This window comes from Erpetoichthys calabaricus, chromosome 15 (assembly GCF_900747795.2).
Source record: "Erpetoichthys calabaricus chromosome 15, fErpCal1.3, whole genome shotgun sequence".
NCBI classification, from domain to species: domain Eukaryota; kingdom Metazoa; phylum Chordata; class Cladistia; order Polypteriformes; family Polypteridae; genus Erpetoichthys; species Erpetoichthys calabaricus.
In genome coordinates, this window is record NC_041408.2 from 54,834,974 (window position 1) to 54,861,255 (window position 26,282).

At 39.5% G+C, this 26,282-nt stretch overlaps 1 protein-coding gene across 4 annotated transcripts in view; it reads right to left on the bottom strand.

The window, feature by feature from the left end:
* Window positions 1-3,292: 3,292 nt before the first annotated feature.
* The window catches only part of LOC114642199 (interferon-induced, double-stranded RNA-activated protein kinase-like), a 63,837-nt gene continuing 40,847 nt past the window's right edge, over window positions 3,293-26,282 (bottom strand). The window contains exons 13-21 of one of the 4 annotated variants that reach the window (XM_028791175.2): window positions 26,095-26,218; window positions 23,235-23,302; window positions 19,009-19,128; window positions 17,449-17,580; window positions 15,109-15,295; window positions 9,072-9,215; window positions 6,357-6,458; window positions 4,742-4,804; window positions 3,293-4,655 (exon numbers count right to left, since the gene is read on the bottom strand). In XM_028791175.2, the coding sequence (XP_028647008.1) occupies window positions 4,536-4,655; window positions 4,742-4,804; window positions 6,357-6,458; window positions 9,072-9,215; window positions 15,109-15,295; window positions 17,449-17,580; window positions 19,009-19,128; window positions 23,235-23,302; window positions 26,095-26,218 (1,060 nt within the window). In that variant the 3' untranslated portion in view covers window positions 3,293-4,535. Of the gene's footprint in view, window positions 4,656-4,741; window positions 4,805-6,356; window positions 6,459-9,071; window positions 9,216-10,141; window positions 10,319-15,108; window positions 15,296-15,954; window positions 17,001-17,448; window positions 17,581-19,008; window positions 19,129-23,234; window positions 23,303-26,094; window positions 26,219-26,282 lie in introns of those variants that run through there. The other 3 variants (XR_007933609.1, XR_007933610.1, XM_028791176.2) reach the window with 3 other exon arrangements.

Here is a 26,282-nt window from a genome sequence, read left to right on the forward strand (position 1 = left end):
TTTAATCATTAGCTTTTTATCGTGTTTTCATGTCACACCTTATTCTTGTTTTGTTGCTTGTCAGTCAAAGTGAAGCATGAAGAAGAGGAACATTTCTTACAGTGATGGTAACAAACAGAACAAAACGAGCTTAAGAATCTAGAATGTGAAATTGAGATCCAGTCAGAACATGCAGTTATTATAAGTAAGCATTATAGAATGTATTGAATTCTATTAAGAATACTTTATGAATAAATTATTTTATCTTTTTCCGATCCTCAGGAGGATTTGTTAAAGTTGTCCATTTTACGAAGGGCATTGGTTCCAGTTTTGTACCCAGTGTTATTGAAAGCCCTACAGCTGTATTAAGTAGTTTCAATAATGGATGGATAACAGATTGTATACTTTATTAAATGTTGCTGCTGTGTATCAAGTGTACCATGGAAAACTCTTAATCCATCCGTCTGTCTAAACGTGATTAGAAGTGGTCTTCAGTGCACTGAAGCCAATACGAACAGCATTTCAAGGCAGAATTCAGTCTTGGGCGGGGCCCCATATATTGCACCACAAACACACACACACTTACTCGTTCAGGGAAAATTTGGAGTTGCTATCTTACTGTACTTGTAAATCTTTGAGGTGAAGGACAGAAACTGGACAAGTCAGAGAAAAAAAGGAAACATAGACAAAAGGAGAATGTGCAAATTCCACAAAGACAGTGACTAGGCCATGGTTTAGATCAGGGTTGTAATCTTGAAAGGCAAAAACACTTGCCACTGGCGATCATGCTGTGTGATTAAGCCTCATACTAGAGTTTATTAATGTAAACAATATGTACAGTATTTATATAATTACAACTGTTTTATCTGAAAATCGTGGTTTTAGCAAAAGGATGGATTGATTACCTGAATATGTTTTACATTGGGAATGGAAAAAAATTCAATAATATTAATGAACCTTTTGTATAGGATATTAGTTAATGCAATATGTACTGTACACCTTAAGAAGGTGAGAAGAAATGTTATTTCTCTACATATATGCATTAGATCTGGTAAAAGGTTTTGTGTGACTCTTTTTTATTTGCTGCTACAAATTGGCAGGCTATGATGCATTATTTTTGCCTCCATAATGATATGAAAGTATTTACTGTGTAAACAGTTGATATTTTTTAATGGAAGCTGTGCTATTGTAAGTCAAAAATTAAAAGGCATAATATAAAATTCTCAAACCGGTTTTAATAACAGCAGCATACTCGGTTTATGTGACGTGGTCCAGATTATGCAGCAAGGCAGAGGAAGGAACTAAACCAACAACCTTGGAGTTTAAAACATAGTGCCTCTGCCACTACACCACAGTGCCTGCATTGGTTTTGGTAACCTAATGACCAGCTGCATTTCTAGATTTCATAGATTTCAACAGGCAAAATTAAAATTTTCATGTGACATACATTCATGAATGTGTGGATATATTAACAAGCTGAAAGGAGAACACTAGGTATACAATATGGATACAGTACAATATGGATAGGGAATGAGTCCTAGTATGTGGCATTATCTATGTTATGAGAATTATTTTCACATTAATTGGCCATCCATCTAGATGTGGTACATGAAAAACTCACAAAAGATACAAAAAATCATACGTTTATAACAAAATCTTTTTTGATGGTAGAATAGAATAATCGCCCATGCCACAAAGCACGTCCACATTTAAGTGTCACACACGTGTGCATGGGAGGCAGCTAAAAGGACCAAATGAAGGTACTTCCACTCCAGGCCTGGGGGTAGCGGGGTGCGCAAAGTTGATACCATATTGAATTGGCCCCATCTGATAACCAAGAGGCAGGTTCAGGCCTTTCCCGAATTGGTGGAATACTATCACCGGTTTGTACCCCGTTTCTCCAAGACAGCGACACCCTTAATCAATCTCACAAGGAAGGGGAAACTGAATCATGTGGTATGGGATGATAAAACAGAAGCTGCATTTGGTGACTAAAAACAGGCCCTTACATCAGCTTCAGTTTTGAAAGCTTCCAATTTTTCTTTTCTTTTATTTGATGAAAATCCTCCAGACGGATGCTTCAGACACAGGTCTTGGATTCGTGTTGAGCCAAAGCATCAACATAGTTGAACATCCTGTCATGTTTCTGAGTCAGAAACCGATGGACCGGGAGACCAGGTATGCAGCTGTGGAGCTGGGGTACTATCTTTTGGGTCGCGAGTTCACCCTGGTGACAAACCATGCTCCTTTATAGTGGATGGCCTTGCACAGGGAGTCAAACCCACGAGTAAAAAGGTGTTTTTTAGACCTACAGCTGTACAAGTTTTCGGTCCTTTATCGCCAGGGTGTCCTGCAACCCAATGCCGATGCCCTTTCCCGGAGTCGCAACCTCTCGGCCAGGTACATCCGACCCGATGGGTCTAGGCTAAGGGCAAGGGGGTGGCGGGGTGCACTAACTCTTTCTCTGTTATCCCTGCAAACCAAACATGGGAAATTCTGCCTGATTCCTGCCACGATGATGTCACTTCTGAGTCTGGCCACAAAGACATCACTTTCGGGTCAGGGCATGATGACATCACTTCCGGTTCCGCCACTCTGACATCACTTCCGGTTCCCTGCCTCAGGCCCGGTCTTAGGTATTATGGGGCCCTAGGCGAAAGGGGGGTCCAGGGGCCCCCTGAGGGGGGCAGAGCCCCCCTGGAAGCTCTGTGAAATGCGTGAAAATTAGACCAAGGAGTCAATCCGGGGCCCTAGGCGGTTGCCTACTTCGCCTATGCCTAAGGCCGGGCCAGATTGGGACAAATAATGCTGTAGTATATTTAAGTATATATGACAATTGCTCACTCGGACAATTTGTTTTGGGGGCCCCCAAGAAGGTGGGGACCCTAAGCTATAGCTTGTGTAGCTTATACGTAAATCCTGCACTGCCCTGCTTTAAAACCCAGACCACTTCCTATGTTTACTCAGTTCTATGTTGGACTTACTGTAATTCTGTACATTATCTGTGCAATCTACTTGACCTTTTGCAGCCAGGGCTCTAGTATACGGTTGGCTGTCACAAACCTTTTTTCTGTATGTCAAAGCTATTTATTTCACAACAGTATGTAACTCTTTGAGGAGCAGGGTCCAGAGATTCATATGGATATATAGATGTCTTTTCAAGAGAAGCCAGCACCAAATCAGCCAGCCTGAACCATCTAATCTGTACTGATCTTTGTTCAGGGGAATGTGGGTGACTTTCAACACCAGAAAGATCATGGCAAATGGAGAGAGAGCATTATGAGATGAATCACAAACAAAGAAACAAAATCTTAGAATGCCTGATTTTTATTACTAATAGTACAAATGCAGTACGTGAGTTAAGCATATGGAACTACATCAGAAAAACAAGATCATCTATGCTAGCAGTATTGCACTGTCCACCTTTCTTTCAGTGACATGCAGGAGAAACTTATCCCTCTGACAAAAAAAATAAACATACAACAAGGTATTTATGTTGGTAAATTTCTGCATAAAATGAGACAAATAATTCAAAGATACATGTCTGCATATATTAGAATAAATAATATACTAAAGAATACAAAAGTAACAGCAAAAAATGCAACATAAAAAAAATGTTGGTCTTATTGACAGGAAAGCTGACATTTACTTCAGGTACCAAAACCATCAAAATGCTGATACCATACCATTTTAAATTTTTTTTCGATACTTTTCTAGTACTGGTTTACCACGCAACCAAAGTAACATGTATAGCAGTGTCTATCTAGTAACAGTAAATAATCTGCTTATAAATTTGTTGTTTTCAGAAGCAGTCTATTGACAAGTAGTGCCGTGTGTATTACTCCATATGCATTTTGGCATTCAAACATCACTTCAAGTCAACACAGAAGAATTAAGAAGTAGACAAACTTTACTCCATTTCGGCTCCTAGACTACAAGTAACCAGTTGTATTGGGTTCTGCATAAGGTGTACAGTGATAGTGCTACTGCCTTGCAACAAGAACACTGGGGTTCAAGGCCTGGGTGCTCCCTGCATGGAGTTTGCATTTTCTTGCCATGTCCGCATGAGTTTCCTGCAGATGGTCCAGGTTCCTCCCATAGTCCAAACATATCCAGGTTATGTGGATTGGCAATACTAAATTGGCCTCTAGTGTGTGTGTGTGTGTGTGTGTGTGTGTGTGTGTTCACCCTGTGATGAGCTGATACAATACCCATGGATTATTCCTGCCTTATGCCCAGTGCTTGATGGGATGGGTGCCAGCTTTCCTGAGCTCCTGCTAACCAAGATGGTTTGATGTATGGGTTTCTGCATAACCAGAGGAGCACAAACTAAGAAATGATCAAAATTGTTTTCTGTTCAGGATATTGTTGATAAAATGTAACAAACAATAAACAAACTATTGATTTATAGTCAATAAAAATATTTTTGTTCAATAAAAATAGAAAAAAACGTAATATTTTTTACAGAAAAGTTAAACTGTTCATATTAAACAGAAGATCCAGTTTTCCCCTGTTGGTAGTAGCTGGCCCTGCAGCATAAAGAAAACATAGAGTTCCTATATAGTTTTTGAAATCCGACCATGACTTAAGATTATCTCTTCCACTCTTTTAGCAACAAAGTCAGCTGTTGGCCTCGTTTTTGGGTCTTCAGACAGCATTGCTCTAATTAGCACACTCTGAATAAATATTAAAATTAGTGTTAAAATGTTGCTGTTTTACTTGTGATTGCTACATATTAAGAATAGGTAAAATAAAAAATTACTTCTTGTATGTTCTTCTGATAAAACTGTTCAGGAAACCTTCCTTTTCTTACTTCAGGCCAAATCTGGAACAGAATAGGAATATGCTTAGTAATTGTGTAAAGAGCAGGGACCGCTGTCAACACTGTGATGGGAGGCCATTTAAACTTGGAAAAAAAAATGCTAAAGCGTCAAGCTATACCAAAAATGCAGCAGTGAAGGTCGGTAGGTGAAGAACACTTATTTTCAAATAAAACAGAACAGATAATATACCTTCACTTCTTTATTGAACATGAGTGTACTCACTCTGGTTGCTGACAGGGTTTACTGATTCCGCCCCTAGACTAACATATAAAATAACACCATCGTGACACTCCTCCAGTCACCTCCCACTCTGTCTATTCCCTATTACCTTCCTGCATGAGTGTTGGACACGACTTCCCAACTCCAAGTTCAATGGGTCATTGGCAAGGAGTGGCCTTTAACCTGCACCTAGGGGTTATGTCTAGTAAGTCCTTTGCATCACCTCAGAGATCAGGAATAACATTTGAAATATAACTGATATAACTGCACCGTGTATCCCTGCATCCATGACCACCTATTTATTTAAGGGTGTCTGCCATACTGCATGCTGACAAAAATTAACAGTAGACTTTGTGTACTGCCTCTTTACGGTCTAGATATGTTCTTCTTTATATTTGCCAGCCCCCAAATTATCTTTTTGTCACTCTGGAGCATATATAGTAAGTAATCCTTATGTATTTGTGTTATTCCTTCCACATCTTTTTTCTGTAAGAAGAGATACTGCACTTCCCAGTAGGATTCTTAGCAGTCATCAAGCCAGAAAGTCAAGACAAACATTGATCAGAGAAGAATAGGAAGATGATTTTGTAAGTTTTATTCACAAGTGCAGTTGCAAAATGATTATCACAGGTATAAAAAAAACATTCTTGAAGGTGTTTTAAAAAACGTTGAATTGTGGTGGGTCAGAGCTCATCCCGGCAGCATTAGGTGTAAAGCCAGAAACGACCCTGAGTAAAACCAGTTTATCACAGAGGCATAGTATCCTTATTGCTTATTCCTTATTGCTGCCTTTCTTAGAGCTCTAGTATGATAGATAGAATAAGCAAGTAATTAAATGTTAAAAGAAATCTGCACATAATTGCTGTTTTACTCATGTGTATTGTCATTTTTGAACAAGGTCACATTACCAGCTCATTAATATGTATATAGAAAGTAAGCTCAGGATTAAAAATATAGTTATTTGGTCCTCAGTGCAGCACATAAAATGATATTTTTAAGCCATGAAATCTGTCTCCTGTACTATTCACAATAACCCTGTCATAAGTCTGAAAGTAACACAATATGAAAATTATTGCTTCTGTAAACCACAAAGTACTTATGATACAGGGATTTTACTACATACAGTACTCAAAATTCTAAGAGATTTCTCTCAATGTTGCAGAAGATGCTAATATAAAAACATACACATTAAAGCAGGTTTTAATACTTGGTCCTCAGCAACCAGTTAGCAGTACTAAATGAAGTTGTTACTAAAGTCAGTAAGGCAGGGGAACTATTATGGCAGAACAGTAAGTAGTATAGGATAAATGACATAAGAGCTGCACAAAACTTAACTTTACTTCTTTCAGCTTTAGTTGAAGTTGGCCAAAGCATCTCAAAGAAAATGAGTCCTAGGGCATAAATGTCCACTTCGTTTTCATAGTTCTGCTGATTCATCTGTTGAAATACAGAAAGTGAAGTGTTCATTATTATAGTAAGAGGAAGTGAGATCCCTCTGTACAATATGATCCCCTCACAGCTGCAGATTAGAAGGCAGACCCCGCTCAGCTCTGTTTAATCCAAGTGGATGCTTACTTCAAAAGCTGCTGCTTACTAACTCGCTGATGACATTTACACTCCGCAGTATCTCTAGGTGATCTGTTGTAAGTGCTGTTCTAAATTTAGTACATTTTTAGAACTTTAATTTTAAAACAGTACAATTATTTCTTATTATGTACTTGATATAATCTTTGTGTAATATTAATTACAGTGTATTTGTAATTCTGTACCAAGCCTGTAAACATTAGTGTGATAGTAGTAAAATTGAAACAGTAAACTAATTTGTACAACAACAACATTTATTTATATAGCACTTTTTCATACAAATAATGTAGCTCAAAGTGCTTGTAGTCACACACAGTGTGTGTCTGTTTCAAGAGAAAAAAATAAAATTGATGGACATTATAAACAATGCTGTACGTCCTCTCTGTGACACTAACACCGAGTACTGTTAGCTAACAAATTATTAATCAGAAGTTTATGAAGATTTACTTTGGGACAAAATGTCTGTCTGTCTGTCTATCTGTCTGTCTGTCTGTCTATCTATCTATCTATCTATCTATCGCCTTACATATCTCTATCTCTCTATTGCCTTACATATCGCTATCTCTCTATCTGTAACTGATGATTAAATAGGGGTTTGTTACTGTGAACAAGAATCCAGACAACAGTTGAAGCACAGTTATTCTCCAATGGCAAAAAATTAAAGATCTAAGCTGAGGGTGTAGTCCATATGGATTATATGCATCAAAATGCTCACAGAACATGCCAATATAATGCTGATTTGCTTTGTCATTTGCAGCAGTCAAGTCTATTAAAATTTTTGAGGAAAGTCATTGGCCAGCACCACCTACTGTTTCACCTTCATGGGCTGCAAAGGCAAGCTACAGATTCAGTGAAATAGTACCCACAGCAGGTTCTCCAAATGTGGCCATGTGTGACTGACACCTGAAGGTCTATCTCTGTTGGAGGCCCTTTACCAATGAAGATGTCAAGTCAGCTAGAGAGGTGAAGATAATCAATCATTTAAACAAATTATTTTATTTGAGTAGCATAGAAAAGTATTGTGAATATTGCAAAAAGTGTAGTAGTGCTCATTGGCGATTAAGTTGAAAATTAAAATCTTTATGGTTTCACTGGTGTCTCTGTTAATAGGTAAAGATTTAAAATGTATTGATCATCACCTCTAGTATTTATCTCTTCTGGATGAGAAGCAGATATAACATGTTTCATGTGTCCATGTTAAACAGATTTAATTATGCTTGTAGAAGTGGGTGTGGTTGTGTTTGTTGTCAATATGGTCTGAACTGGATTGGCACTCCATCCAATTTTGGTCCCTGCCTTACCACCTGATGTTGGCAACATAGGCTCAAATCCTCAAGATGATCGACTTGATTAAGAATGATTGATGATTCATGGATGAAAGATAACATGCATGTACAGTGCATCTATTCATGGTCTCAATATGAGTCAGAAACAACAATAACAACAGATGCAAGGTACTTGCTGAACAGCATGCCATCTCTTCAGAGAAAACCAGTACACACATCGCCACACTAAACCTATTTTAGACTTGATTGTTGCTCTGGTAGAATGTCTTACATTGTGAAAGGAGACTAAGAGTCTTCTGAAAGTGACCACATAAATATGAGAAGATGCCTGCTCCACTCAGAAAGCCTTTTTAGTTGAGATCCAAGACACTTCATCTACCATGACAAACTGAATTTTAAAAAGTTGATTAAAAAATATATTTATGCTAAAGCCTACATTTAGCTAAAGTGTGCAATGTTTGAAAGCTATCATATAAAGCTTTCATGCAGTGCAAACCATCAACAGTAAACTCAAAATGTTAACATATCAAATAAAATACTGCATTACCCAACCCGCTATATCCTGACTACAGGGTCACGGGGGGTCTGCTGGAGCCAATCCCAGCCAACACAGGGTGCACACACACACCCACACACCAAGGACAATTTAGAATCGCCAATGCACCTAACCTGCATGTTTTTGGACTGTGGGAGGAAACCGGAGCACCTGGAGGAAACCTATGCAGACATGGGGAGAACATGCAAACTCCACGCAGGGAGGACCCGGGAAGTGAAACCGGGTCTCCTAACTGCGAGGGCAGCAGCGCTACCCACTGCTCCACCATGCCACCCTGCATAAACTACACTTTATAAAATAATTAACTAAGAATATGTTGCCTGACTACCAGAACAAAGCATTTCTTAATTGATTTTGCTGAGAATGTATTTTATAAATGACAAAATGGTTACTTCCTTGATGCCTGACAGTCAAGGCATTGGCATTAGGCTGATATACTTTTACTAGGAGCTCAACTACAGATTAACTCATCTCATCTCACTCTTACTTTCAACTGCATTTCTACCTAAACTGTCCTAGCGATATAGTAGTTAGAAAGCCAGATAAGAACCCAACCTTTCTGGGATACTTTTTCTTCAAACATATCAAAGCAGTAACACTACTTAAATAAACATTCAATTTTACCTGTTCAGAACTCATGTATATCGGTGTTCCTGTTCCTTTTGTCCTTTGAAGTAAAGAGTCATCATTTTCATCACTTTTTGAAGTGGCTAAACCGAAATCTCCAATTTTTGCAGTCTCATCTGCATCTAGAAATATGTTTTTTGGCTAAAAAAACAAGCGCATATATAAATAAATGAATAATGTTTAATACTGCCCCTAGTGACACTAGGTGGTAAGTTCAAACTTTTGAATGCTGTTAATCAAACAGTTCAAATGAATTTTTCATTGGATTGAATTTAATTTAAAGTCACACAGCACTTTACACAATAGGCACAATCACAGTTCAGTAAAAAATATACAAACTAGAGTTCCATCCATTAATTTTCAAAGCTTCTTAATCCAATTGCAGGATCAGAAGCAGCAGTAGGTACTTCCTCTGGATTTGACTGCTCTCCATTACAGAGCACATTTACCCTAAGACCCTCTAAAATATTAGTCATAAAATAATATAACACATGTGTTTTAAGGTTTTGAGCTGAAATCTTGCAGACACATAGTGAACATGCAAACTGCCCACAGTCAGCATCCTGGTGAGGAGTAAAACTGAGCCACCTGCAGATGTCAGGGATCAGTTCTCATCCAAGTATCAATCATAAAAAGAAAAAGGCCTCATTGGCTTTTCCTGCACTTAAAATTAATATTTTTTTCTTTTATCTTAAAATCATCATAATATTTTTGGGAAGATTTGCTTATTAAATAGGCAGCATGATGATACAAAGTTGCCTCACAGATCTAATCCCTTAGTTTCAAATCCAACTCCTGAGCATTGCCCACATGGAGTCTGCATGTCCTCCTTGTGTCAATTTGATTTTTTTTTATGAGTTCACCAGTTTTACTACCACATGTAAGTGTTTAGTAATTAGTGAGTCCAAATTGGCCAAATGTGAGTATGTGCATAAGTTGTGTCCAGTACAGGGTCGGTTCTTGCCTTGCACCCATGCTGCTAGGATAAGCTCCAGGACCCTGTGACCCTGAATTGGATTAGGTGGCTGTAAGACTGTTATTGTGTTATGTTTATTAGAGTGCCTTACTTATGTTAGGGTGAGCTGAGGGTTTTTATGAACTGAAATTGGCACAATACATTTCAGCTAATGTGAAGAAGATTCACCAGCACCTCTGCTTCTTCATTCTGGGTTGATGACATAAAAGCTAGGTTTTTTTAATGAGAAATATGGCCACTCCTCCACTGCTTTTCTCTATTGTTGAGCCTTCAAGAAAAGATCATGTCGGAGAATGATTGGGTCTCATTGGTACAAATGGTTAAACAATAATTGCAAGGCAGATATTATGGCCAAAAAGTTGTGGACTCCTGGTCATCACACCTATATGAGCTTGATGACCATCCCATTCCAAAGCCATGGGCATTAATATTGAGTTGCCATCCTCCTTTGTGGTTATGACATCCTCCACTCTTCTGGGAAGGCTTTCCACCAGAGTTTGTCTGTGTGCCCATTCAGCCAAAAAAGCATTTGTGGGGTCATATACTCATGTTCGACTAGAAGCTCTGGTGTCCAGTAGGAGTGAGGTCAGGCTCTGTGTAGGCCACTTTGGAGTTCACCACACCAAACTCGTCAAACTATGTCTTTGTGAACCTGGTCTGACAAATGCAGTTGGGTTTGGTTTTTAAGGGCAACTCCATAGTAATGCCCATGGTTTTGTAATGAGATGACCAAAAAACTCATATAGGTGTGATTTCCAGGTGTCCATAAGCTCCTGAAAAATAGTGTATTTCATTTATATATCTTTTTTTCTACAATCCTTAAATGAAGATGAGTAAATAAATTACAGTATGCATTAATAATCTTCACACTCCTTTGAATAGTACACTGTGTTTAATTTTCACATTCTGTGTATAGGGAATAACTCAGGAATAAGTTTGTAAGGCCATTAAATATTGTTTTTAACATTTAAATTGAGATTTTTGTCATTTACAGTTCCAGTCACCTAATTGTCCAGTTTTTGTAGTCATCTGAATACTTAGGTTGTAACCTTCAAATAAGTATGTGAATATTGTTATTTTTGAATAAATTATGAATATCTATATATATAATTCACTAAGCCAGAAGACAAGTAGCCGACCATGGAAAGCACGCCGGAAGGAGCCACACCCACCAACTCTAAGACCATTGGATGCGACGACAACTCGCAGAGCCACACCCACCAACTCGGATGCGACGCCTCGGAAAACATGCCGTCATTTCTGTTTGTCTGTGCCACAGTTCACATGCAGCTCTGAGCCACGTTAACTTTTCATTAGTCAACCTCAGTGGAAACTTGGTTCACACAGAGGCAGCGCCAGAGAGAGACAGAGGCACACACAGGCAGCTCGAGAGAGAGCCACACACACACAGGCAGCGCAACAGAGAGACAGAGGCACAGACAGGCAGCCCCAGAGAGAGCCGCGCACACACAGGCAGCGCCAAAGAGAGACAGAGGCACACACACAGGCAGCGCGACAGAGAGAGCCGCGCAATCCTTTAAAACTGAGGTTAAAACACAATGAAGGAAGCAGTCTTTAAAAACCAATAAGCCCTGTGCCTCTTTTTCATTAGCGTCTCACCTGCTTCACGCCCTGCAACAGTCGAGACGCTTTCTCAGCAGCTGACCTTCTCTGTGCCTGACTCCACTACTGTCAGTCGCCTGATTAAAAATGGTGAACTCCTGCAATGTTACTATCTTGGTTGGCTTTTAAACAAAGTTCGGATTTGTTCAAATGTTCCTTTTTTCCCCCTGTGCTTAAAACTCATTTTAAAAAAAAGTGTTTATACAACTGCTGCAATGTTACAGAGAGAGAGAGGGCTCGTGTGCTTCTGAGAGACAGAGGGGGAGGGGGCTCGTGTGCTGCTGAGAGAGAGGGGGGGGGGGTGCTGGGGAGGCTTGTGTGCTGCTGAGAGAGAGGGAGAGGGGGCTCGCGTGCTGCTGAGAGAGGGGGGCTGGGGAGGCTCCCGTGCTGCTGAGAGAGAGCCTGGGGCATGCAGCTGAGCAGGGAGGCTGGGTTTTTTTCCCCCTGTGCTTAAAACTCATTTTTTAAAAAAGTGTTTATACAACTGCTGCAATGTTACAGAGAGAGAGAGGGCTCGCGTGCTTCTGAGAGACAGAGGGGGAGGGGGCTCGCGTGCTGCTGAAAGAGGGGGGGGGCTGGGGAGCTCGTGTGCTGCTGAGAGAGAGAGGGGGGGGGCTGGGGGGGCTCTCGTGCTGCTGAGAGAGGGGGGGGGCTCGCGTGCTGCTGAGAGAGAGAGGGGGGCTGGGGGAGGCTCTCGTGCTGCTGAGAGAGAGAGAGGGGGCTGGGGAGGCCTCGCGTGCTGCTGAGAGAGAGAGAGGGGGGGGCTCGCGTGCTGCTGAGAGAGGGGGGGCTGGGGAGGCTCGTGTGCTGCTGAGGAGAGAGAGAGGGGGGGCTGGGGGGGGGCTCGTGTGCTGCTGAGAGAGGGGGGCTCGCGTGCTGCTGAGAGAGAGAGGGGAGGCTCGTGTGCTGCTGAGAGAGAGAGGGGGGGCTGGGGAGGCTCTCGTGCTGCTGAGAGAGAGAGAGAGAGAGGGGGCTGGGGAGGCTCGCGTGCTGCTGAGAGAGAGGGGGGGGGGGGGGGGCTCGCGTGCTGCTGAGAGAGAGAGAGAGCATGCAGCTGAGCAGGGAGCCTGGGTGTTTGTGTCAGTGTTATTCAATGTTTTTACTATTACACTGTGCATTCTATGGTGTAATGATTAACTATATTTGTGCTTAAAAATCTTTAAAAAATATATTTACATACAGTTCGTATGGTCTGCAATGGATTAATTGTATTTACATACAATCCTATGGGGGAAATTGCTTCGGTTCACGACCAAATCAGTTTACGACCAGAGGTTTGGAACGAATTATGGTCGTGAACTGAGGTTCCACTGTATATTGACTCTAGAAAACATGATCAGCAAGTCTTTGATAGGCTGCAACAAAATGATGAAAGAACGGCACATTTTTTTCTCACAAGCTGGGTGGGTGGGTGTTAGTTAATTAGTTACTCGAAGGATTTCAAGATTTAATATGCACAAGCGGTAACCCTGCAAAAGCAGCCCAAACCAGAAAAGACAGCTGGCAAAAAGTGGCTGACAAATTAAACGCGTGTGCATTGTACTTACTGAAAGCGGCGTTACAGATTTTGCAAATGTTCATTTTTTCCCTCTGCTTAAAAAACATGATTATGCAGCGTATACTATGCCGCAGGTTGGTATGCAGCGTGTAAAACAGTTTGTTTGTCGCGGATAATTTGCCTTTTACTTTAACACAAAGACAATTTCCTGTTAGATTTGCCTTTGCGATGACAATTGATAAGGCACAGGGCCAAACTTTCAAAAAGATGTGCATGTATCTGCCAAAACCAGTTTTCAGTCACGGACAGTTGTATGTTGCTCTCTCCAGAGTTCCATCTTTTCATTCACTTACTGGTATGTCTGCAGGAACACGTGCAGCGAGCGAGCGAGAGCAAGCGAGCGACACACACACGCATACAGGTGCGCGAGAGAGCGCTGGACGCATAAGAATAATAATACTTCATTACATTGATATACCAGTGTTTTCAGTATTCAAAGCGCTATCCACACAGGGAGAAACCGGGAAGCGAACCCAAAATCTTCCACAGTCTCCTTACTGCAAAACAGCAGCACTACCACTGCGCTACAAGGCAGTTAAAGAATGCACCGGCCTCGATTTTGTTTTCACTTCTGTTTACAGCGATCGGATCGTAGCGTGCATTGTTGCAATGTTTCTTTTCTTGGGGGCTTATTACATGTTAATTTTTTTCCCTGTGCTTAAAAGACATTAAAAAAGTGTTTCTCAACTGTGACTCCGGAACAACTCAGTACGCAAGCTATATTAAGCGTCAACAACGAAGACTCGCTACACCTTAATGAACAAGTGCTGAAACTTATCCCTACCGACGAAGTAACTTTCACCAGCGTGGCCTCCATCATCACAGACAATCCTGCTTTCAGTCACGGACAATTGTATGTTGCTCTCTCCAGAGGTCCATCTTTTCATTCATTCACAGTGGTATCCACAAACCCACCCCATTTGGACAACTGTGTCGTTCAGCAAGTGTTCACCCATCAATACATAATTATGTGGCGTATGTTACACCGCGGGTTGGCTAGTAGAATTTATTGTATATTCATTCTTTACAGTCGACTTGCTAAGGGTCACTTAGTGAATCAGAGGCAGGGGCTGAACTGGCAGCTTTCTGATTGTAAGGTCATTTCCCTAGCTGCTGTGTCATACGCCAGGTATCTATATTTGAATTTCTCCTTGAGGACCACTGGGGCCACAAAGTTGATCATGGTCCTAATCGAAAGCTTATGGCGTGATTGAGGCTAGTGTAGCATTTGGCTGACAGCAGACCATAGAAAGTTATCAGGGTTTGTGTCTCTTTTTACAGCAAACTCCATAGTCAAACCGATGAAGAAGGTGACATGGTAGAGGGAAAAAGAATAGCAGTGACATTTGCTGAGCATGAACCATATTGCAAAAGTTGATTACATGATAGGAAGGAGAAGAATGGTAGCTCCAGCTTCTTCTAAGCATCAAGCACATGCGTCACAGCAAGCTACTTGTATGTACAAACTATCAGGGCTGGAACTTTAATCTTGGGAGGAATGGGAGGTACGTGTGTTGCTAGTTATTAATAAATTTTTAACTTCTGACAGATCAGTGATGACCATTCAGAATGGCAGTCACTTTCATTATTAGGCTTAGATCTGAACGTTTCTTCCCAGTTAATAGAATACATGGAAGATTGTTGGGACAAAACTGGATAAGGAAATGATAAGGCAGCAAAGTCAGAGGCAGCTGAAAGCAATCCATCTAGACAGGGTTAGTTTGAGGGTCTTTTAGCAAGAACAGGTTGACACTCTTATTAGAATGTACTGTTCAAATGTACTCGACCATTAGCAAGACTGAGCACAGACACACACTATCAGAGAAAATGTATTGAATGTGACACACCATGGAAGTGTAAAATAAAAAAAAAAATACCTTTAGATCTCTGTGAATTAGATTATGTGAATGGATGTACCCAACTCCAGCAACAATTTGCTTAAACATGTGCAAAGCCTTCATTTTACTTTTCTTGGGATTTCCATAGATCCAGTCTTTCAAAGTTCCTTTGTCACAATATTTCATTTGAATATACAGATACGTCTGTGGAATACTGGGATCAGAACTGTTAAAGAAATGAAAAAATAAGCTGTGTGACCAAACATGATTATTACAGTTACAATTGTATTGTATATTTTATGAGTCTCTTGGGAGACATCATTTTCATTCTGCAGTTTATGATCTTAAAGATAAATAGTAATTCTGTTTATTTACAGGTATTTTGGTTGCAGGCTGCAGATATATGCTGCCAATTACGTGTACCCCTTACACTGAGCAGAAAGCCTATGTAATATGTAAGCATTAAAGGAAACTTCAAATAATATTTAAATGTGTATTCAATTAATTTAAATATTAATAATCAAAGCAGGCGGCACGGTGGTGCAGTGGTAGCGCTGTTGCCTCGCAGTTAGGAGACCTCGGTTCGCTTCCTGGGTCCTCTCTGTGTGGAGTTTGCATGTTCTCCCTGTGTCTGCATGGGTTTCCTCCGGGTGCTTGGTTTCCTCCCACAGTCCAAAGACATGCAGATTAGGTGCATTGGCGATCCTAAATTGTCCCTAGTGTGTGCTTGGTGTGTGGGTGTGTGTGTGCCCTGTGGTAGGCTGGCGTCCTGTCCGGGGATTTGTTCCTGCCTTGTGCCCTGCATTGGCTAGGATTGGCTCCAGCAGACCCCCATGACCCTGTAGCTAAGATATAGCGGGTTGGATAATAGATGGATGGATAATCAAAGCTCAACATGGCATAAAAATTAAAAACTAAGAAAAAGTAATATAATGACCCCATTAGCACACGTTCAGGTTTATAATCTCTATATATAAAACAGAATGTCTGTCTGTCTATATATTTGCTATAAAGTCCTACACCTTTTGACCAATCTGGGCCAAATTTGGTATCATTGCTTTGTAGGAACATATGGACAAGACGGGCAACTTTGGAACCCAAAATTTTCACCCTTGGGGTTCCAGTGTTTTTTTTTGTTTTCCCTGTTTGCTGCTTCTATCTACTATAATACAAAAAAGAAGTATTATGTGCTTTTGCAGGAGGGAGTTGAATGAGGCTTGATTGAAAGTGGAAGTGTGGCACAATACAAAGAAAAATCAAAGGGTTGATTTTTAACTACTGCTTTGTTGGCTTTTCTTTATAGTTTAATTAGAACTAGGAACTGTCCACCTTGAACTAGGAGGACAAGTCAAACATGACAGTGTCTATGGTTACAACCCAGCAAGGTGTTACCGCAATTCTACAATCCAATCGGATACAAAAATAACAAATTTTCAGCTCAAGAATATAGATTTTGGTGGAAAGTCAGTGTGGATGACATATTGGACATCTATCAATAACAACAGAGACACCATTTTTAAAACACATAAACCTTTGCTTTCTTTCTTTAATCCATTCTGCAAATACTGTATAACCAGGCAACACCGGGTGTTTCAGCTAGTGTAGTAATAAATTCTGCGTTCATGTTTGTGTTTTCACAGCATCAAAATGTGAAACTGAACCCATTGAGATAGGAGACAAGTTTCTGGAAAATGATGATTCATAAAGATTAATGAGCAACTTTATGATGTATGTATAAACAATTTTTGTTCTTCCCAAAATCTCTCTTATCTGGACAAGTTACAGATAAGTTTAAAGTAATTCCTTGTTAATACCACCCCTGAAGCTGATAAGCAAAAAGCATCACTGGCAGATTGAAGATCAAGTCATTGACATCACTTTTAATATACAGTATGGTGTTGTTTTTGGTCCTCTGGTGAGAGGAAATACAGCTATGAAAAGGAGTTTGAAATAAACAGGGCATCATAATAACTTAATAACCTGTACAAGTATAAAATAAAGTGGAAAATAAAAAAAAAAATGAAATCAGAAAAAGCTGACACCATTGGTGCCTCCTTCTTCTTTTTTATTTGTAGAATGATTAGCATAACGTAAGCCATCTGCTAAGCACACACAGTGAAAATGGCACCGACAACTGCCACAGTAAGAACACAACAATACAGTCATCCTGCAAAGTAGAAGACAGCAGCATACAGTAGCCAACAAAAATAAGTAAGACATATTAATCAAACAAAAAATATGTGAAAAGCACTCCAAATAGTAGTTCATAGTAGTTGTATGGGACAATTGTAAGTTACCCTCCATTGTAAACATTAATAAACATGCAGTTTGAACTTTTGGAGTGACCAAGTTTAGGTTTGCTATTTTTAATGCGGTTACCTTGAACTACTGGAGCTTGCTGACAAACCCATAGGGATTTCTGGTAGTTTTTTAGATATCCATGAAGTAAAATATCGTACAATATTTTTATGTTCCAGTTTTGCCAATGCAGCAACTTCACGGGAAGCTTTCCTAAAATGGTTAACAATAATATAAAGTTCTGTATAATATACATTATATACAGTACATGTAATATAATATTATACTATACTGTACATCCTATACTATATATAATAATATGATATACAGTATATCTCATGTAACTGCACATGACCCAGCCTCTCCCCACAAAGCTGACTTGATTATCAAGTCACCAAAGATTTTTTTATACAAAAAGCGCCTAATGTAGCATGGAAGGAGTAACAGATAGATGCTATGTCATTTGTCCCAAGAAGGAAATTTAGCTTTTAACAAAAACTCAAGAAATATTATAAAAAATAACAGCCCTCCTCAAATACACACAAGAATTACAAAGAAGAACAAACCCCAGTAGTGTTTCACTTCAGCTGAGCAATTCATTGGCTGAAGGTACTTAATGACAGTGTGTCATTGAGAGGATTTGCAGCATTGTTCATAATGGCCATCAGTTCTGTCTTCCTTTTAATAATAATAATAGTAATTCTTTGCATTTATATAGCGCTTTTCTCACTACTCAAAGGGCCTATCCTTCACTATATTTTCAGTAGGTCGAGAGTGCATCCCATAACTAAGCCTGCTTTCTTAATCGACTTGTTGATTCACTAGGCCTCTCTTGAAGTAATGTTACCAACTAAGTATAGTACAGTTTAGAAATTTTAGAAGATGTAAAAATGTCACTACCCACATTAACAGAATACAGGCTCCTATGATAAAAAGAGTCAGCTCTGTCTATTTTGATATAATTGCTCTGTGTTACAGTCTGTCATTGACGTGGACCCCCAAGCACTTACAGAAGTGAACAACCACCACAGCTACTCCCTGAATATTAACTGGCCTTAGAGGCTGTTTTGTGCAGCGGAGGTCAATAACCAGTTCCTTGGTTTTGCTGACAAGTTGCAAGCAGTTCTCTTTGCACCAAGAAGTAAAATTCTCCCCTGGGTTCCTATGCTCTGTGTCATCCTACTTGTGAATACACCCCTTTAGTGCAGATTCGTCAGAAAATTTCTGCAAGTGAAATGAATTGGTATTATTTTTTGTTATGCTTACAGGGTGACTGGTAGTGTACAAAACACAACACATCACAGTACAAGTACAAATTTGTCCGAATTTGTGTCAATCACTCACTAGCTAATAAAGCAGCTGATTGGTTTTCCCATCTCCCTCTGACGTTCTCTCATTAATTGCCATGACCACTGTCACCTAAATGTATTAAGAACTGCTCCTACTCTGCCCATTCTAATGTCCAGCAGGACACTAGCAGTCCCCTTTTAGAACATTCATAAATAACTGTTATTTTACCCCAAATTCCTTTCCACAAGTACAAGATGTCCAGCAGTTACAGGACACTGCCCATTCCTTGTTTTGCTGAGGCCAAGCTTTAAGAAAAACAAAATGGAGTGTACAAACACATGAAACACTTACTTATTATACTTGACTCTTTTCACTGCATAAAAAGTCTTGTCGATTATCTTCCTAGCTTTCCATACATTTCCAAAACCTCCTTTGCCAAGATGGCTTATTTCCTGAAACTCAAACTCCAATCTGCAAATCAGAAATAGAATATTTTCTTTTTTCTTTTTCTTCATAAATGTACTGTTAAGAAACGATAATTAGTGTTCATCATCCTCTCATGCAAATTATAGATCTTTCATAGGTAAAGTCATGTATAACTTAAGCTTGTTAGGCCAGGTCTTTTATTTTTGTGAAGATAAAATCTGTGCTGCTTGCCTGTAGCTTAGCAAATCTGGTAAATGTTTCAATTCAATTAATTTTATTAAGACCTTTTCCAAACTACATTCTTGGCAACACTCCAGTTTAGGTACTTCAAAAATGCCTCTATTACTCATATATTGTTATGTAACAAGACCTTAACAAAGGCTTCTGTTGGTCTTACTAACTTTTACAAAGCATCAGTAAAGAGATCATTTAATTATGTGTAGTGTGGCATACTGACATGCTGGTAAAATTAACTGTAACTATAAAGGATTCACAGGCATTATATACACTGATATGCAGTATTAAGAGAAATGTGTGTCTGTTAAGGCACCTCAGACCACTCCAAAGTGAAGGGATTTTAGAAGGCCATATTGCAGAGATTAATAAACACTTAATTGATGCTTTGCAAGTGCTACAAAGACCAAAAGAAACCATTGTTGAGGTCTTGTTACACAACATTACCTAAGTAATAGATGCGTTTTGGTGTACACCTTCATGCTGGAAGGACCAGGGAGGGAGCATAACCAAAGCATTACGTCCCCTGGAGCACTAGGTGGCAGCCTCCCTGGAAAGTGATACAGCCCTGTTAGGTTCCGTGGATGCCGCCAGGGGGTGCTGCAGCTGCTGCTGAACCCTTATGGGCAGCTCTTTCACCACACCCGTAAGTGCTGCCGGAAGTAGTTCAACAAACACCTGGAGCACTACCAGTGCCTTATAAAAGGAGCAAGCAGCCACTACGGGAGCCAGAGTCAGGTGGGAGAAGAGGAAGAGAAAGAAGAAGTTTTGTGCTGTGCTTTTGGAACTATGCTGCGCCTTCTCCGTTTCCCATGATGGAAAAGAAAAATAAAAATCCCGTGTGTTCATACTTGTGCCTCTGTGTCTATCTGTGTTGGGTATGGGTGGCAGCAGCATTTGTACAGTGTTACCCATTTCTTTATAGCATACATAATTTAATGACAGACCACGAGCACCATTCCTAGTAACGTATATTTTGCTTCTTTAAATTGCTTTGATTAATACAAATGTGTTTGTTCTTGATATTCATATCATATATGGGTAGTATTATACTGTTTATTACCAAATATCTATTTGTGTCTCATTACATCAGTCGTACACATAGTACTGTCCAACCTCTATTCGTAGATGTGCTTGGATATGCAGAATACCATGAAATGCATTGTTATCAACTGCTAATTATTCTGATGGAGCAAACACAACAAAGGTTTTGTCAGATGCATCCATTTTGGTTTTCCGAATGTTTTACTGGAACACATTTAACTTGGTTGTGATTTCATTCCCAGCCCCAACATCCAGCTTCTGAGGTAAATGGAATGCACCATTTTTTTGGAGAAACTTGGTGGATAGGATTAGCAAGCTTTGTTGGGCCGAACAGCCAGTTCTCATCTAATGTTTTCTAATATTTTTATTTTCTCATTATGATTTTGGCATTTGCTTAACACCATTTTGTTTATTGCTATTGTTCATGGCCGCTGCCATTTGATGTGTTTTTTCTATGGCACGTTGTTGAAAGTACTGATTCCATTGCTACCATGTAACAGCAGGAAATGCTTTGTGTAGCTTCACTACATTGCCCTTTGTCCAAATTTGAAGATAGGATATCAAAAACGTTGAATTCATTAGCTTGCACAAACTTAGAAAATCTTTTAGGGAGACAGAACTTTGCATTTTAATGATATCTTCGAGTTTGGTTAGTGTTTGGGACTTTTTGCAATTTTCTCTATTATCTCCAATGTCTGTGCTTAACTTTTTGGACTGCTGTTTCACAATGTCTACCTCACTGCGTGGAGTTTGCACATTTCAGCCATATGTGCTTTGTTTTTTTCTGGACATCATAGTTTCCTAAAGCACTGCAAAAACATTCATGCTAGATCCATCATGAGTTCATTATATTTTCATTTTTTCCATGCTGTATCAAACTTTCTATCCAGTTCAGTGTAAATTTATGTTTTAATCACATGGTCATTCAGAGTTAACATTATTTTCATAAATTAAAATATTCTTCTGGTGCTTGAATTTTGGTTGCATTTTATTTATGTATTTTTATGGACATTGTCATTTTGAGACCCTTTTGCTAGAATACGAATGTGTGCTTCTAAAGGTGTGACCCCAATCCCAGAGGTCACATCAGATGATGACAGATGACATCATCAACATGATGGTTTTTTAAGCCAATACCACTGGGATCTCACTGTCCAAGTTCATGGATTTTTTGTTAACATTCTATGTGCCTTGTTTAAAGATTTTTTCTTTGCAAGAGTCTTGCATTATCTTTCTCAGACTTATATTTCTGCGCTTCTTTTGTTCACTTGACGAAAGAATGGCTTAACTGGTTTTGGTTTTGATCCATGCTTTAATTTTTGGCTTTGTTCTCTTTCAAGGTCCTTCTTACCTTCTGCACTACCACTCTTGGTGGCAGAACAGGTGTGTCCAGCAATTGACTGGTATAACATCCAAGGTTGGTTTCAGCGTTGTGCTCTGTGCTGCTGAAAATAGAGTTTCATTTTTGCTTATATTAAAATTTTCTTTATGATTTTTTTCACATTATGTTTGTGATTTCAAACATTAAAGATACAATACAGGCAAAATATTGCATGGAGTGCATTGCACTAGCAGGCTGTCTCCGCCCAGGCCAGGTGAGTTCAAGGATAGGAAAACCAGTGTTGTGGTGGATGACATATGTATGGGTCTGTGTAACAAAGAAATTAGGCATGGAAAGAAAAGATTCTTATGTTTTAGGGGTGGCCTGTAGGGGGCATTACAGCACTCCACATCCCAGACACAATTCTACAAACACAAGTCCCTGCCGCAAGTTAATGATTTATTTTAGCAATACCCCCATCAGGCTTCTTAACAAGGACTGCAAAATCACAATTCTCTTGTCTGTCTCTCTTCTCTTCCTCTACTCCTGTCAGGCAAGCTTTGTCCACTTTCACCCGACCCCAGTTCATCTGTGTGAGGCAGAGCTGCTCCTTTAATGGAAGACCCGGGAATACCTGTGGTGCCAGGGCATTGCCTGTAGGAAGCACTTCTGGGTCAGGAAGAAACTCCCCAAAGCAAGGACCACAGATCCCTGCAGCAACCATGGAACCCAACAGGGCTGCCCCACAGGACTGCAATTCCCAGAATAGGTATCAGTATGGGTACCATATCCCAGGGCTTCTGTCATCTAGCATATCAGGGGAGTAAATTTCCTGAATGGGTGGCCTCCCCCATTCCTCTGTAACACTGGTCTCCTGGTCAGGAGAGGAACTTCAGTCCATTCCTGCTGATATTCCAGCATAATCACTCTGAGGTTCTTGGCAAAGGTAGGGAACAGCATGGCTTTCTTCTTAGCCATTCAGTATGGTGGCCTTCCAGTCAGGTAAGGAATCATGCACCACCATGCTTGGATTGCCAGCCCATGCCTGCCATCCATTACACAGGATAGAGTCAAACCAAAACCCTTTCACAATAAAACTCCCTTTCAATACTACTGTCAAAACTCGAGGAATGTATTAAGCTTTAATAAATACTGTAAGGTCCTTTTGTTAGTGTCATGAACCTCATACAGGACTATAAATGTATCCAATTGTTCTTTTAACAGTGTCAGGAGTGTATGGAGACCGAATTAAGTGGTACGCACGAAGTGCTTGTGGACTTAACTTAAATTTGAAAATACCTGCAGGAATTGGGTATTTTTAATAAAAAAATATTAGTTTAAATGACAACCCTAATTACTGTTGGGGTAGGCACTAACTGTCCACAATCCTGCAGTGGTTAATATGGGTCATAAAATTAATGAACTGTAGTAGAGTTCCATGATTTATTTGCAAAAAAAAAATCTGAAATGCATTTAACTGTATCTTATAAATTGCTGAGCTTTTCTAATTCATTTTAGTGTTTGATAAGCAAAACAAATTGCTAGTACTTACCCTGTGACATTTGGGGCAGGCGCCATTCTTGTCACTTGGTCACTTTTGGCTTTAATAAAATTGTTTTCCTTAAACATGCAAAGTTAAAAGCAGATTTTACACGTCATAATTGCTTGAATAAAATCATAGACTTTATCTAGCTTTAAATGATTTACAGTAGTTACTGTATTAAACAGATGGGTACAAAGTACAATCACTTTCAACTACTAAGTAACATTAAACTCAATATAAAAGTGCAATAACAGTGAGTATGTAGTAAGGGCCATAAATCTTCATAAAGTTTTTTTTTTTCAAATACCTGATTTCTTTTCATTTACCAGCCTAATGCAAATACATAGAGTATTATTATTATTAAATAAATACTATTTTAGGTGATTGTAAGCATTCTTCAGAAAATGGAAATTTCATTTTCTGACATTTTAAATCTCTTACATTTTCACTTCTGGACAAATATAGGCTAGCTCACTGCTCTTGAAAATATTTCACTTTTTAATGTACATTTGTAAATACACATACAAGGGAGAGGACATTCAGAATGGATAATACATTATTGTACAATACCAATAAAACAGTAAAGTAGTTGTAGCAACAGCAGTAAAAGTTCTGTAATATATACGGAGCACAGTGAAATTGATACTTGCATGTCCAACTAACATAAAATACATCCCACACTCCTGCACTATGATCAACAGGAATACATGAAAATACATAACCTTGTATTATTTCATAGAAAACACAAGTCAAATCCCTGATACACAAGTTACTCTAATTCAGCTAGGCTCCTATGCATAAACACACCCAAAGGGCCCTTTGTCACTATCCAGTCAGCTTGACATGGCAGGACAGGGTCAGTTTGGTTTTTTGCATCTCCTGATAACAGAAGTCAAGTCAAGTCAAGTTGGGGAGCATGCACTGGTACAGTGCGTTGCCGCACCCACTACATGACGAAACAACTTGCAATCCCACTTTGCAACCCCCCAGGCAGACACGCAGTCCAGTCCCACCCTCCAGAAATGACCCTCTATCTGCCGCAGCCAGGTGTTGCGTGGGCGACCCCTTGGCCTGGTCCAGCCACTCGGGTCACCTTTTTTTTTTTGACAGTATCATTTTTGCATGTCATTAAGATGTAATAATATTACAAGAAAAAATACTGTATGTACTTATTAAAAAAATTATACTATAATACTTACTACAGGTTACAACTAAAAGTAGTATAGAAAAAAACTGGAAAACTGGTTGGTTAGCTAGCCTGGGGGAATACAGTCGAACTGAGGTGAAATTCTCCTTACAGGCTGGCATAACCTGGACTGGAAAGCTGGTTTGAGAAAGCTATTTGTGACCAAATCATCGGTGTATCCTTTCTTTCTTTCTTGCTTGTCTGAAAATGCTGACAAGAACAAAGCATTGGCTATACTTAGGGGAACTGGCTCATGCCTAAGTTGAGTCTTTGGGACCTGCACCTCGACACTTTTTCAAGATTTGTGTCAAGAAGCCACAGGATTCCTTTAAATTAAGGCTAATACAGAAGCTTAATCTCTCCCTCAATTTCTCTCTCTGCTATGGAGGAGAGGCCATTGCAGAAGGCATGCTGGATCAAGGGCCATGCCCAACCACATTGGATCAGAGACTAATTAAGACAGAGAGCCACCTGGTAGCCTAAGAAAGATGAACTATTATTATCCTATTGTACTGGTATTGTGGCCCTACTCACAGTTTTAGTCTGCTTATGTTTAGGCACAATTGGAGATCTTAATTTAATCGGTATATAAATAAATTTGTAACTTTTTCTCCTGCCTGTTCTAGTACTCTGTCTTGTTATCTGAATTCATGGATATAAAAGGTAGTGTAACAAATGAGGGCTGTAGGAGAGATTTTCTAGACATTTTGATCAGGTCTACATGATAAGCAGTATAAGGAGAAAATTGGATCATCCTAGGACCCTACCATGACAAACCTCTTGTGAAGACTGTACTCATGTGATGGCAGCTCACATGGTCATCCCGTAACCTTTAAGTGCCTGCAGTGGTTATGAAGACACTGCCCTTCCCTGACAACACAGTGCAATCATTTTACATTTAACACAGATATAAAGACTGATGCTACAGTACATGTACCTTTCAAAGCTAGTGTTAAGATAAAGCCACGAATGATGATGGTAGGCCCAGTGCACGTAGTGAGTGTCCATTAAGTAATACAAGACCAAAACAGAAAGAGCAGTACCTAGAAAAGATTTGGAAAAGACTCACTCAGCACCATACAAAGGTATGAGGAAGCAGGCAATTGGGCCCCATGTGGGCCAAGAACACCGGGCCATTAATTATAGAGAGCCTGAATAGGTCCTGGACAATAATGGGGAAATCATGGTCCCAAATCAAGAGAGACTTTTAAGGGTAAGGACTTGCAGGAGGCCAGTTATTATTCTCCGTCTTGTAAGCTGGCAACACATAGGACAGGCCCCAAGTGCTTATTTGAAGAAAGACATACCAGACAAGAGACCTCATTGATGTCAGGAGGAAAGTGTGTGGCAAATCTGGATAATTAGATAGAAAAAAATAGCAATTCTTCTTTTCTTTGCAGAACCATAACATTATTTTATATAGTAGAAAAGCAATTGTGAAAATGATTACTTAAGCTTTCATTGCTAGAAAGCAGAGAAACAGTATATTTTAGATGGTGCAGATAATGTATCTTATGCTGCTTATGAGCTATGATTTTGGCTGTTTAGTGTGTGGAGATATGCTCTGCCTTGAGAGGATAAGATTCTTGCTTTAAATCCCAGAAATAGAAATAGCAACACACATTCAAGTAAAGTACTTTTATGAAAAGAAAAAATGAATAAATAAAACACTGGATTCCTTACCAAATTAGGAGGACTGGTCTTCGATTCTTTATGTCTTGGTTTACTGTCTATAATGGACTCATCCTCATCACTGTCATCATGACCATCACTTAGATTTTCTTCATACCTTGTTTTCTTATTAGAGCTTACAAATAAGTAACATAAAATCAATTGTATGAATGAATACATAACTAAAAACATACACTACT